Source organism: Hydra viridissima, unplaced genomic scaffold (genome assembly GCF_058129835.1).
Source record: "Hydra viridissima isolate aposymbiotic clone 2 unplaced genomic scaffold, HvirCarnegie_v1 scaffold_3, whole genome shotgun sequence".
NCBI classification, from domain to species: Eukaryota; Metazoa; Cnidaria; class Hydrozoa; order Anthoathecata; family Hydridae; genus Hydra; species Hydra viridissima.
This window is the reverse complement of record NW_028324302.1, coordinates 10992647-11005518: the sequence shown is the minus strand read 5'-3', so window position 1 is coordinate 11005518 and position 12872 is coordinate 10992647. Positions and strand designations below refer to the sequence as shown.

At 30.2% G+C, this 12872-nt stretch overlaps 2 protein-coding genes and 1 pseudogene across 3 annotated transcripts; 1 reads left to right on the top strand and 2 right to left on the bottom strand.

The window, feature by feature from the left end:
• Positions 1-1034: 1034 nt before the first annotated feature.
• LOC145188286 (uncharacterized) lies at positions 1035-2331 on the bottom strand. The gene is made up of 2 exons (XM_090082011.1): positions 1631-2331; positions 1035-1530 (listed from the first exon to the last, which is right to left on the bottom strand). Exons 1-2 carry the CDS (start codon positions 2329-2331, stop codon positions 1035-1037), a joined length of 1197 nt encoding a protein of 398 aa, XP_089938137.1.
• Positions 2332-2592: 261 nt separating this feature from the next.
• Positions 2593-3944, bottom strand: LOC149890974 (uncharacterized). The gene is made up of 2 exons (XM_090082625.1): positions 3411-3944; positions 2593-3265 (listed from the first exon to the last, which is right to left on the bottom strand). Exons 1-2 carry the CDS (start codon positions 3761-3763, stop codon positions 2746-2748), a joined length of 873 nt encoding a protein of 290 aa, XP_089938751.1. The 5' UTR covers positions 3764-3944; the 3' UTR covers positions 2593-2745.
• A 3065-nt stretch (positions 3945-7009) lies between these two features.
• On the top strand, positions 7010-9064 carry LOC149890973 (uncharacterized; annotated as a pseudogene). Its single transcript, XR_016450770.1, has 4 exons — positions 7010-7145; positions 7221-7352; positions 7431-7768; positions 7851-9064. The product of XR_016450770.1 is annotated as an uncharacterized LOC149890973 (transcript).
• The last annotated feature ends 3808 nt before the right edge of the window (positions 9065-12872 follow it).

Here is a 12872-nt window from a genome sequence, read left to right as displayed (position 1 = left end):
CAAAGAATAATATATAAGTAGAATAACATATATTAGAAAATAATATTTTGTACTTAATATTTTTATTAAATACTATATCCATTAATTACATATATGTATTAAACAATCCTAGAAGGAACCCCTGAGTTGTGTGTACTCACAGCGCTCAGCTAATAGTTCATGCAGCATGTACATATCTGGTATCTTGCTACAAAAATTGAAAATATAAAATTTGTCAAAATTGTAAGTAGACACCACTGCCGCTTACCATACAGTCATGTTATCAACCTTCTAACACACTGCATTGGGTAACTAAGAACTAAAAGGTACATAGATTATGCATAAATATTATTTAATCGTAAAGTATATCGAATATTTTGTACCTTAGTATCAAAATAATTACTTTAATCATCTGATTTTTTTTTGAAAATCATTTCATTTCGTTAAAGTCGTTAAAACTTTATTTCATAGTCTAGTTTTTCTTTCAAAACTCTATTTATTTTCTTTAATATTTCTGTAAAAAGCCTTATAAAATGTACATAGATCACCGCTAAGAGCTCCGATCGCCGCCATCTTGGGAGGCCAATTTTGGCTTCAATTTTTGTTGAAAAAGGTAATTGAATACTAGGGTGTCCCCAAAAAAAAAAAAAAAATTACCTCTTAAGCTTTTCCCATTCTCTAAGGTCTAAATGGGCTAAAAATACCACAGAAAAATTTTTTGTTCCAGTAAAAGTGATATCTGTAAAATTTCATTTTTAAAAAAAAATGCAATTTTTTGGAAAGAAATCATGTATTTTAGAAATTCTCTTGAAAATATATATTTCCAGTTTAAAAAATTAAATTTTTTTGAGTTGTTTCTTTGTCAGGTCCTTCTTCAGCTTCTTTCTGTTGTCTCTGGCAACCAGCATGAGGTTCTGTTTCATGTTTTCCGACCTGTAGCCTCCAACAAAGTCCTGGATTAGTCGGATATTCCTTTCAGCGCAGTCATTGACACATTTAATCGACTTCAAAAACCTTTTAAATATATCAAATGTCTGACTGGCATCTCCGCTGATCTACTTCTCCACCTGTTCAATAGGGATCTCACATACCTTGAAAAAGATCCAGCTCTGGGAACCTACCAGCTCAGTGAGCTCTGTTGATCTGATAATAACCGGTAGCTTCGGTTTCCCCATATGAAACTGGTCAGGGACATCACACTTGACCAACTTCTCCAACATTTTCTTCTTTACCTTGTCGTCAATATCATCGTCAGCTAGGGACAGAATAACTAACTGTTCTGTTAAATACCAAGCATGCCGTTGCATGCTGGAAAGAAGGGCCTGTCCAAGTTTCGGGTAGTGGTCCCTTATGTCAAACGATGACTTAAAGGCAGCCAAGTCATTTGAAGTCGACTTGTCCACCATCCAGGATTTTAAGAACCAGGGTCCATAACATACAGAAACAAAGAATGCTGCTGTCTTTACCATCTTCTTCTCTTCCTCATTCATCACCTTGGCTACCTTCTCAGTCATCCTCAGGGTCAGCAGGTATAGAGCATCTGCCATGAACCTTTAGAAAAAATTATTATTATTATCAAATATGTAAGAAAAACTTGAAAATGTACTTTCCCTTAAACACAAAAATTATTGATAATATACTATAACTGTACCTGGCTTCATGGCAGGCTCCAGGTTGATAAAAATGAAATCCTGGCACATCTCCACCCAAATAGAAGACAATTAGCTCACAAAGTTTCTTGTAGTCCCCCCTGTTAAATGTCTCTATGGTCAGTGCCCTCTTGCCAAACTCCAGGGCCTCCCTTGCAATGTTGTACAAGGATGATCCAACCTGTAGCTCATTCCAATCAAACCTAATGAACTCCTCCATCTTGTCTACCTCCTCCTTGATGTGTGGCCAGGTTTTCTGCAGTCTTACATAGAGTGCTCTCCTTGGCCCCTTTGTTTTCTCACCAGTAAGAGCCTCCATAAAATGAGAGATGTGTAGCTTCAACATGTGTCGCCTGCATAGAAACCAGAGTAAAGGAATGTTGAGGATGTTTGTGAGGATGGTAATGCCCCCAAAAAATACTCCAGTGTTGGAAGCAGTGGTGTCACAGCATATGGCAAAGATCTGATCAACAATATCGTAATATTCTAGGAGATTTAAGATCACATCTGCCTGGTCAATTCCCTTGGAGCTTTCAGCTTGAACTACTCCAAGGAGAATGTCATTTGTGTCTTCAATATCAGGAGATGTAACACTGATTGCAATCCTTTCAACAGTAACAGTTATGTTCAGGTTCTCCTCCATCTCTTTGATCTGTTTGCCGTCAAAATGAAGGACAAGCCTCTTTCCCTTCAAGGTTTCCATTATATCTTGTCTTATCTGGTCTCCTAGTAATTAAAATAACTTTATCACCTATATAATTTAATCTTTATTTATCCTAGTTTTACTTGATTCATTATTTTCAATAATTTTATATTCTACTATTTACTCTTACCTAAATCTTCAACCTTCTTGAATCTCTTTCGATGAACAGAGCTTCTGGAGATGGGCACATCCTCAAGATTCACGCCTGCTTTATTGCAGATTGCTGCAATGATTGCGGTTTGAGGTCGAATCCCAACCCTGTATCAACCAGATACTTCAGAAGTACAATCCACCAGATCCTCAGAACTGATACTTATCATTATCTACATAATAAACAGCTATGAGATTTCTAATCTAATTGAATTCAGTTTGATTAAGTTTACTCAAAGTTTGTACAACCAACTTTACATTTTATTACAATCTTTTATTTACCTTGTCTTTTACTGTAGAATCAGAGTTTTGGAGTAATTCATTGACTGAATCTTCATCTGTGGAAATTACAGCTTCTGACTCGGATGCAGAAGAACCAGCATCAGATTCAAAGGAAGCCTCAAGTTCACTTAGAACTAGTTCCCTTGTTTTTTGTCTTTTTTTGACTTCTGTAATCTTCATATTCTTCATTCTCTGCCACCGATCCTGTCTGTTTTTAACAGCTTTTTCAAATTCTTTGTCTACCTCTGTAGTTATATACATTTTTCTATCTTCTTTTTGATCTAAAAAAAACTGAATGTCCTCTGCCTTGGCCTTCTGGGAACGAAGTCGATCTGATTGGATCTTCTCCTCAAATTTCCCCACAGATATATCATGGAGTTTGCTACTCTCCTTAATGAACTCTTCCTGTATCTTAGTGAATCTACCAATGCTCGAATCCCAGTTTAGATCTCTCAGATGGATTATTTTGCAATACTTAATGTGGAGCTTCAGAATCTTATCCCTGATTACACATAAAAGAAGTTTATTAATTACATAAATCTTGGTTATTTTTTATTATTTGTATTGGTATTTAATTATTTATTTGTTTATTTTTTGATTTACTTATTTGTTTATTTACATAATTAAAAATTACTTTATTTTTTTACCTGACAGCAGCTCCAGAAATGATGAGTTCTCCAAAACCAGCCTTGTTCCACATATCCATTACAAGAGAAGTAACACATTTATGGTTGGGATCTTTACAGGATCTACCCTTGCAGGTAAGGTCTTTGCCTGGAAAACTTTGAGGACAAGCTACAAAAGGTTTTGTAGATTTAAACTTTAAAGCCTCGGAAGATTTGATAAACTGTATATATCTGAGCACATTTCCAATGCTGGGGAGCTGGTTCGTGGGCAGCTGGTTGATAGGATACTTGAGAAGAAACAGTAGCCTTCTGGGATTAGTCTGTATCTTCGTCTTTTCTCCTTTATTCTTGTCTTTCTTACGATGACGGTCCATTTTAGAAATTACTATTAAATATTAAATTATATAACACACTTTATTTTATCTATTCATTCAATCATTCATTAAACAATCATATTATTCATTGAATCTTTTTTTAATTTTTAGCTATGTGTAAAATACATTATGTAGCATGACAACAAAAGTAAACTTGTATGTAGTACATATCTCTAAAACGTGTCATATGATCAAATCGCGCGTAATTAAATTTACCTTTTAAATTGACCACAGACGATTTAAATTGACATTTAATCACACTAATGCTAATAATAATATTGTTAAACTAGGGGATCATCACTAAGTTTATTAAAAACAAAATATAACATCAGAAAAATTTCATTACAAATTTATCAAACATTGAAATAATTGACATTTATTTCTAAAAAATCGTTATTTTTAAATTTTACAGATATCACTTTTTGACAAAGGTTATTTTTTTTCCGTTTATTTTTAGCCTTAGGGCACTTCAGAGAATGGGAAAAACTTGAGAGGTATCCTGGAAAAAAAAAAGTGTGTTTTTGGGACACCCTATTGAATACGCTATCCTGGGGCCTGTGACGGAGAAAACTGTCCGTTGGAGTAAACTGTCCGATCGGACATTTTACTCCGGAGTAGAATGTCCTAGTTTGGAGTAAGTTGTCCGACCTAGAGCATAGTGTAATTTTATGAATTTGCGGCTGATTTTGTACCATCATTTTGAAAATAATTTTAAAAATGAATGAACACAATAATAATGCTGAAGAAAGAATGCTTGCTGATATTAGTAATTATCTTTCTACATCTGTTTATCGCCATGACTGCACCCCGAATGAAAAGCGGGCGATTCGACGAAGAGCAAGCAGGTATAGATTATAAACATTAAGCATAGATTATATCATTTTGTAACTATGTTACAAGTAACATAGTTACAATATGATATATACTTTGATAGTCATTATGACAAATTGTTTGTAACATTTGTGACACTGTAAAGTAGATTACAAATATATTCGATATGACAAATAGAATATATGATAATTGTATATTCTATTTGTCAAATAGAATACCGTAAAATGAGGTGACTTTGGCCTTGTAGGTGACTTTGGCTAATTTATAAAAAAAAGTTTTAACTTTTAAAAACTACTTTGTGCTTTTGCAGCTTCTTCCAAATTTAAGTTTATCTCAAAAGTAAATTTATTTTGTTTATTTATTACTTATATTAATTGCAGTTTGCGGAATTATTAGTATGTTATTTTTGTTTGTTTTTTAGAGTCTATAAAAATTTTTAAATTTATATGCTGCAAAATTGTGAGTTGGTTGAAAATGCTGTTAATATTTGAGTGGGTTGTGATGTTATAACTAATAGTATATTTATATAGGATGAGTTTTGTACAATAGTTGCCAAATTTATAACACTTCTAATTAAAAATAACTTTAAGTAAAATTTATGGGGTGGCTTTGGCCACAACTTGGGGTGACTTTAACCTAAGTAAAAAATGTAATTATTTGATTTTCAATACTATATTTTTGATATTTTTTTCAGAAAATGTTGTCTATAGATATAATTTTATTGATTTAATTTTCAATTTTGGTTTTTAGGACAAAATACTATTTAATAATCATACTTATATCAAAGAAAACATGCCAAGAACATATAAATGTGTTGCTGGGAGTCGTGATTATATTACATACACCCAGAAAACATTAACCAAATGTTTAAAAGAAGTAAGAAGTGAAAAAACTTCTGAAAAACATGTTCTAATTGGAGACAATTTATCATCATATATAAATACATATGTACTGTCTTTGTGTGAAGAAAATAACATTAAGTTTATTGCACTTCCTCCCAACTCCACGTATTTAATGCAGCCATTGGATGTTGCATATTTTTGACCAATAAAAGCTCAGTAGAGAAAAATATTAACAACTTGGAAGGAAAGTGGCAAAGGACCTAAAGCTCCTTCCCTTCCAAAAGACCAGTTTCCAGCATTGCTTAAATGTCTCATGAAAAAAATTAAAGAACCTGGTTTTGAAAGTATGAAGGCAGGCTTCAGAAAAACTGGATTATACCCACTTGATCGAAAACAGGTACTAGATAGACTTCCTAAACGAACATTTACAAATGAAGATGTCACTGTAGAAATAGGTTCTCTTGTCAGCGATTCTTTCATACAACATTTAGTTGAAGCTAGAGGTGGTGATCATATACCCCTTAATAAAAAGCAACATAAAGTCTCTGTTGTACCCGGAAAAAGTGTATCTTCAATTGATGTAGTTAATATGCAAGCAGCTATAAATACAAATAAGACAAAGAAAAAATGACTTTTGTAAAAAAAAACAATGTATCCACTCTTGAACAGCACATAATTACAGATAATTTATTAAATAACTCTAGCACTTATAGTTTAAGATTTCTGTATGATTTATATCTTAAATAAATGTGTAAGTTACCTTCAAGCTTTTGTTTTTAATATTTTTTTGCCTTAAAAACATATCACCTAATATCCATGTATCTGTGAATATGTAAAATATGAAACGAATAATCAGTAATTATAATTTGCTTTTAGGTGGCCAAAGTCACCACCACTATAGGGGTGACTTTGACTTACCTTAAAAATTGAAAAAATAGGGTAAAAGGTATAAAACTTTTTTTTTTCTTATTTGATTTATTTATTTCTTTGACATCGTGCACACCTAATGCAATTTATATCAACATATTAATCATTTATAATTAAATTTTGAAAAAAAGTTTGTTTATGTATTATTGGAAGCAGTTAATTATTTATAATTTGCAGGTTTAGGATGGAGGATGATAAACTGCATCACAAGACAAAGAATGACATATGGTTGGAAGTGGTTTTCAGCAAAGAACAAAGAAAACAAATTGTTAAGTTTTGTCATAGCGAACCTACTGCCGGTCACCTTGGTAGAACACAAACTTTTTACAAGGTGTCAGAACGTTTTTACTGGCCAGGAATTTTCAAAGATGTAGAAAATTCTGTATGTATATTACATCATTGTTATCAATATTAATATGGCATATATATATATATATATATATATATATATATATATATATATATATCCTGTGACATCAGAATATTAACATATACCATATGCTAGAATTTGTAATTTACAAGTTACACATAACATAGGTTAAAAACTGTGAACAATGTCAGCACACAAATTTGCGAAAATTTGAAAAAACTAGTCCAGAGCTGCATCCTATTAAAGTACAGTCACCATGGTTTCATATTGGAATTGATTTAATAGGGCCACTTCCTGAAACATCTGATGGAAATAAATATATTCTTACTATCTCTGATTATTGCTCAAAGTGGGAGCAGCATTTCCCCTAAGATCAAAATTAGCAAGTGGTGTTGCAATAGCATTGTATAAGGTAAATTTAAATATTATTATCTGATTGCATTTAAATAATTTTTTTGAAGATATAAGAATATTTTAAATATTTTAGTTGTTCATGCAAATGGGTATACCAAAAGTTGTTACCTCTGACCGAGGCACAGAGTTTTACAACCAAATAAACAAGGAACTAATGTCTTTGTTAAATGTGAAACATCATTTTGCCACAGCCTATCATCCACAGGTTTAAAAATTTGAATTCAAGTTGTATATAGGAGCTGTCTAGTTTTAAAATATTGGATTTAATCAACTTGTGTTTTAGGCTAATGGCTTAGATGAGCGGTTCAATCAAACCATCCAATTAATGCTTGCAAAATTTTGCAATGACCGCCACATTACATGGGATACTCATTTGGATGCTTGTACTTTTGCATACAATATATCAAGGCAAGAGTCTACAAAATATACTCCCTTTGAGTTAATGTTTGGAAGGAAGCCCATACTTCCTATAGAATTAGAAGTTGCAGGAGAATCTCCTCAATCATTGTTAATTGATTTTACCATTAGACCTGAAAGCAACCAACATTTTATGAATAAACTAATTGAGGAAAGGTATAAAGCATTTACTGGTTTGTTAAAATATGTTTGCAAAACATTACTGTAACAATTTGATTTTTTTCAAGGCTTTTTCTTTCTTGAAGGAGAAGTAAGTTAATGGTTCCCACATCAAACCATATATTAGTGGAAGCAAAACCTTAACACCAGAGGCTGATTCTCTTCAAGAGAATCTTACTTGTAGTAAGGTTAGTAGTAAAATTGATAGTAGTCATGCAACTTCTGTTAATGTTCCATCAAATACTTATTCAGTTTCAACCATAAGCTCTTCTACAAGCAACAACAGCAACCAGAATAAAATATCTCATGTATTTTTAACACCTAGTATTAAATCTATTCCAACTACGATGTCAATGAAACCCTCAAAATGCTACTATGAAGAGCATAATTATTGTAAACCAGCAAAGCGAAAATATTATGAAACAAATGAATCCAATGATGATCACAACATTGAGATAAATTCAATTGAAGTAGAATCCTTCAAAATTGCATCCAAAGAAGGAGAGAACAAAGTATTGTGGATAAAAAATGGTTTATTTGAGTTGACATTAGTGGAAAAAAAAATTCTTCTAAGTGAGAATAAGTGGCTAACAGATAACATAATTTTTGCCTCACAAAATATTTTAAAAGCACAATCATTAATTTCTGGTTTTCAAGATCCAATTTTAGGATTAAATAATGTCATTTGTTAATATGACAAGTCCTTTTATCCAGATACTTCACGATGGATATGGACACTGGTTTGTAATTAGCAGTATAGGAACACAAAAATTAAATGAAGTTCATGTTTATGACAGCTTGTTGCACTCATTGAGTGATCAAGGAAAAAAACAGGTGGCTGCTCTTTTAACATGTCCTGAAAAAAACATTGCTGTAAAAATAATGGATGTTCAACAGAAAGGAGGGAATGATTGTGGCTTATTTGCTGTTGCTTTTGCTACAGCTTTAACTAAGCAGATACAACCAGAGCATTGTTTGTTTAAGCAAAGTATAATGCGGGATCATTTGTTAAAAAGCCTTCAAGAACAGGTTCTTTCCATGTTCCCAACTGTTAGTGTAAATATAGGAAGGGGCGGTGTTAGCCGCATTGAGTTCATAGAAATTTTCTGTTCTTGTCGGATGCCTGCTGAAGGCAAAATGATTAAATGTTTAAAGTGCAATGAGTTATATCACTTGAACTGTTTGATCAACATTTCGGAAAGCAGCTTTGATGATTTTTGTTGTAATTCATGCAATTAACTACTGGATAATAAAAGTAAAAATGATAGCACTAATATAAGTAATTATGAAGACATTCCATTATAGTAAAAAATATAATAATCTGCTTTTAAAAACGAAAAATCTATATATGTATATAATGTATATTTATATAATATATATTTATAAAATATGTCTATTTACATGTCTATTTGCATGTATATTTGCGCAAATCATTTATTAAAATTACCAGAAGATCTTAGTAACATTATTTACAAATAAATTTAATAAAAATGACAAATATATATATATTTTTTCCATGTAGCAGAATTAAACTTATTAATATTGAAATATTTCAACTAATTTTTTAGAATTCATTATACAATAAAATTTCATTTTAAATGAGGAGGTTGTAAACTTTACATATTAATAACTTGTTCAAGGCTTCGATTTTAGATTTACAAATTTCTTTCTTATTTGATGTCAGTATACTTGATTTAGAAAATGGCATTTTATTGTTTCTAGTTCAATTATTTATTTGTATATGAATTTTTCCTCATTTTTTTTCAGAACGAATAATACTTAACAAATAAATGAAGTTGCTCAAAAGAGTTTTGCTGATCATTTAAATCCATCATTTAAGATTTTATTTCTTTTAGCTTTTAATTGTGTTATGTGTTATATATATTAAAACTTAGTTATCAGAATGCATATGTATTCCAATAACTTAATACTTGGTTTTAATTTAATCAAATTTTAATAACTATCCAAATTTGTTAAATAAAAAAATACATAACCTCTTTCAGGCGACTTTATTGAGGGGATTGTGGGTGGGATCAAATTGAAAATTTTTTCCGATTTATTTTTTTTGAGAAATTATTAAGTAATTGATAGTTACTTTTTAAATTAAAATCATTGTTATATTTTAAATATGCAAAACAGTAAAAAGTACTTTTTCATTTTAGACTTAAAAATGAATATAAATCAAAAACTGGAATTATTGCTAAAAAAATCACGAAAGATATGAGAAAAACCAATAAATACCAACAACTTTCTATTTTTTACTGGAAGTATTTATCCAAATAAATTGTAATATATGTTTTAAGTTAATAAATTGTGATATTGATATGCCACTTGTTTGCGTAATTCCCCATTTTTTATGTCTTCTTTTTTTATAGCTTTTTCATGACAATATAAAAGTGAATAAAACGAAAAACAAATTTTAGCGTGGAAACAAAATTTGCTTTCAACAATCCAATATAACTAATATGATTGTTCTGCGAAAAGAGTATACTCATTTCGCAAGCATGTTCCTAACCTTAAATGTATTAGATTTCGTGTGTGCCAGTTTTTCACGAAATCTTAGATTTAAGTCTTCTATCGCAATATTATTTACTCGCAAAATATATTCCGAGCTGACTGCGCAGTTTCCTAGTATATAATACATTTACATGTGAATTTCAAAAATTTTCAAAAATCTATCCACGCAAGAAGTGTAAAATATGTCGATGTAAACTTATTTTGTGATGTTTTAACTTTTCATACCATCAAAAATTGACCATGGGAACTGAAAAAAATTTGGTTAATTTGTATAAGCTCCATAACTCATTACTATGTTTATTATAATTGTATTATGTTTAGTGTTTAAATAATATTATAAAAAGTGATCAAGTTTCTATATGCCTTTCGCGCAGTATGCGCGAGTTTTTAAACCATCGCACAGTGACCCAGATTAATCTAAAAACGGCAAAAAGTTTTTTTTGGCGTTAAAGATTTATAACTCGCTTTGTAACGCGTCTGCGCGCGTTTAGTAAATGCGTGCGTTTAACACCTACACGAGCGTTTGTGTATTAATATAATATTGTTATATTATGGGTCAAGGAAGCTAAATGTTTTACTAAAAATAGTATTTAGAATTTTAAAGTGCACTAACGCGCGTTTTAACGCGTACATGTGCGTTATACGGGTAACTAGTGCATGTGAAAATAATTTTAAGTTCCTAATTTGAATTCCTTGACCCCAAAAACCCCTATTTTGATGTATAGTATATGTTTAATTTACATGTATTTAGTAGTTAGGTATTTTTTGCCGCTTTTTAACCTTTTTAACTCACTGTGCATCGTTTAAACAAAAGCTAAACGACATTGCTTGAATACTCCGAAGAAAATTATCCTCAAAATAGTAGGACAGTTTACTCCAACGTAGGACAGTTTGCTCCGGAGAAAGTTGTCCTAGACGGACGGATAGGACAAACTAGGACATTCTACTCCGGAGTAAAATGTCCGACCGGACAACTTACTCCGCGGACAGTTTTCTCCGTCACAGGCCAATGCTATAAACATAAAAAACGAAGTTTTTTCCGTAAAACACGAAGTTTTTACCGTAAAAAGCGAAGAAAAAAAAAGTCCATTGCTATAAACATTCAAAAAATTCCGTTTTTAAGATAAAAACTTCGCTTTTAAATCCAATGCTATAAACGAACAAGGGAATCGCCTTTTCAGATAAAAAATGCGTTTTTTCGAAAAAAAACTTCAGATAGATTTTTGATCTCAATTTTAGATATTTTCTTCGTGATTTTTGGCGGCCATTGTTGGAACAACGTTAGCGCTTCAAAATCATTGAACATTCTTTGTTTGTGTTTTTATGCAGATATTTTATAGATAAAGCTTAAAAGGATTTTGGTAACTTCATAATAAACTAATTACTTAAAATATGCATTTAATCGATTATTCAGTTCCTTGGTGTGCTTCGCTAACAATGCATGCATGAATTTAAAATTCCATACTTATTTATGAAGGTTTTCGATAGTAATTCTGGTTAAACAAATTTTTCATAGTGCTTGACTAAAGAAAAGTATAAATAGTTGATAAATATGCCATATAATACACAAATACACAACAAAATAATACACAAATACACAACAAAATAGAATGCTGTTTAAAGAACTTAAAATGTTACTAGCAATAAAGATCAGAGAAAACAAAGAGGTTCTTCTTGGGAAGCTTAGTATGTTTTAATTAGCAAACTATTTAAATAAAAATATGTATTGCTACATTATATTTCATATATATGTATATATATGTGTGTGTGTATATATATATATATATATATATATATATGTATATATATATATATATATATATATATATATACATATATATACATATATATACATATATATATATATATATATATATATATATATATATATATATATATATATATATATATATATATTTACAAATGTTATAGTATAAGTATGTAATATATAGTATATATTAACATAACATAAGTATGTAATCAATCAATCATATTTCTAAATAAAGATTTTACATTCAAGTTTATATACAAATAGTTATAAACTAATGTAAAGTAAACTACTAACAGTGCTAATGATATATAACAAGGGTAATAATAATGGCAATTTAATCATTCTATTCAAAAACAGTAGCAACAGCAGAGATATATTACAATATATAAAATTAACAGTGATAACATGATGTAATGTATAGTATATATCAATTTATATATATATATATATATATATATATATATATATATATATATATATATATATATATATATATATATATATATATATATATATATATATATATATACTTCCAATAATTTTATTAACTTAATACACTAACATTGAAAATAGCTTCTCCTACTCTGTGTATAATACGATAAATTGTGTTGGTAAAGATTCCACGACAGTCTCTGAGAACATGAAAAAAAACATTTGTGTCAATAAAATGAAGAAATGCCATTATTTGGAAAAGTACTGAAATGCTTTTATTTCGCTTAGTATAATGTTGCAAATCATCTTTAAGCCTAGTTTCTAAAAAATCTAATACAGCTCTTGGGACTTGATACTGCTCTCGAAAAACGTTGTCAGAAACATCTTCGTTAAAAAAGCGACCATTAAACTAAAATGATATTGAAAAAC

Excerpts from the sequence above, each read along its gene's own strand:
- LOC149890974 (XM_090082625.1), bottom strand. The coding sequence starts at position 3,763 with ATGGACCGTCATCGTAAGAAAGACAAGAATAAAGGAGAAAAGACGAAG. Across the intron at positions 3,266-3,410 it reads ATTTCTGGAGCTGCTGTCAG|GGATAAGATTCTGAAGCTCC; the intron begins GTAAAAAAATAA and ends ATGTGTAATCAG.
- LOC145188286 (XM_090082011.1), bottom strand. The coding sequence starts at position 2,331 with ATGGAAACCTTGAAGGGAAAGAGGCTTGTCCTTCATTTTGACGGCAAA. Across the intron at positions 1,531-1,630 it reads GGAGCCTGCCATGAAGCCAG|GTTCATGGCAGATGCTCTAT; the intron begins GTACAGTTATAG and ends TTTTTTCTAAAG.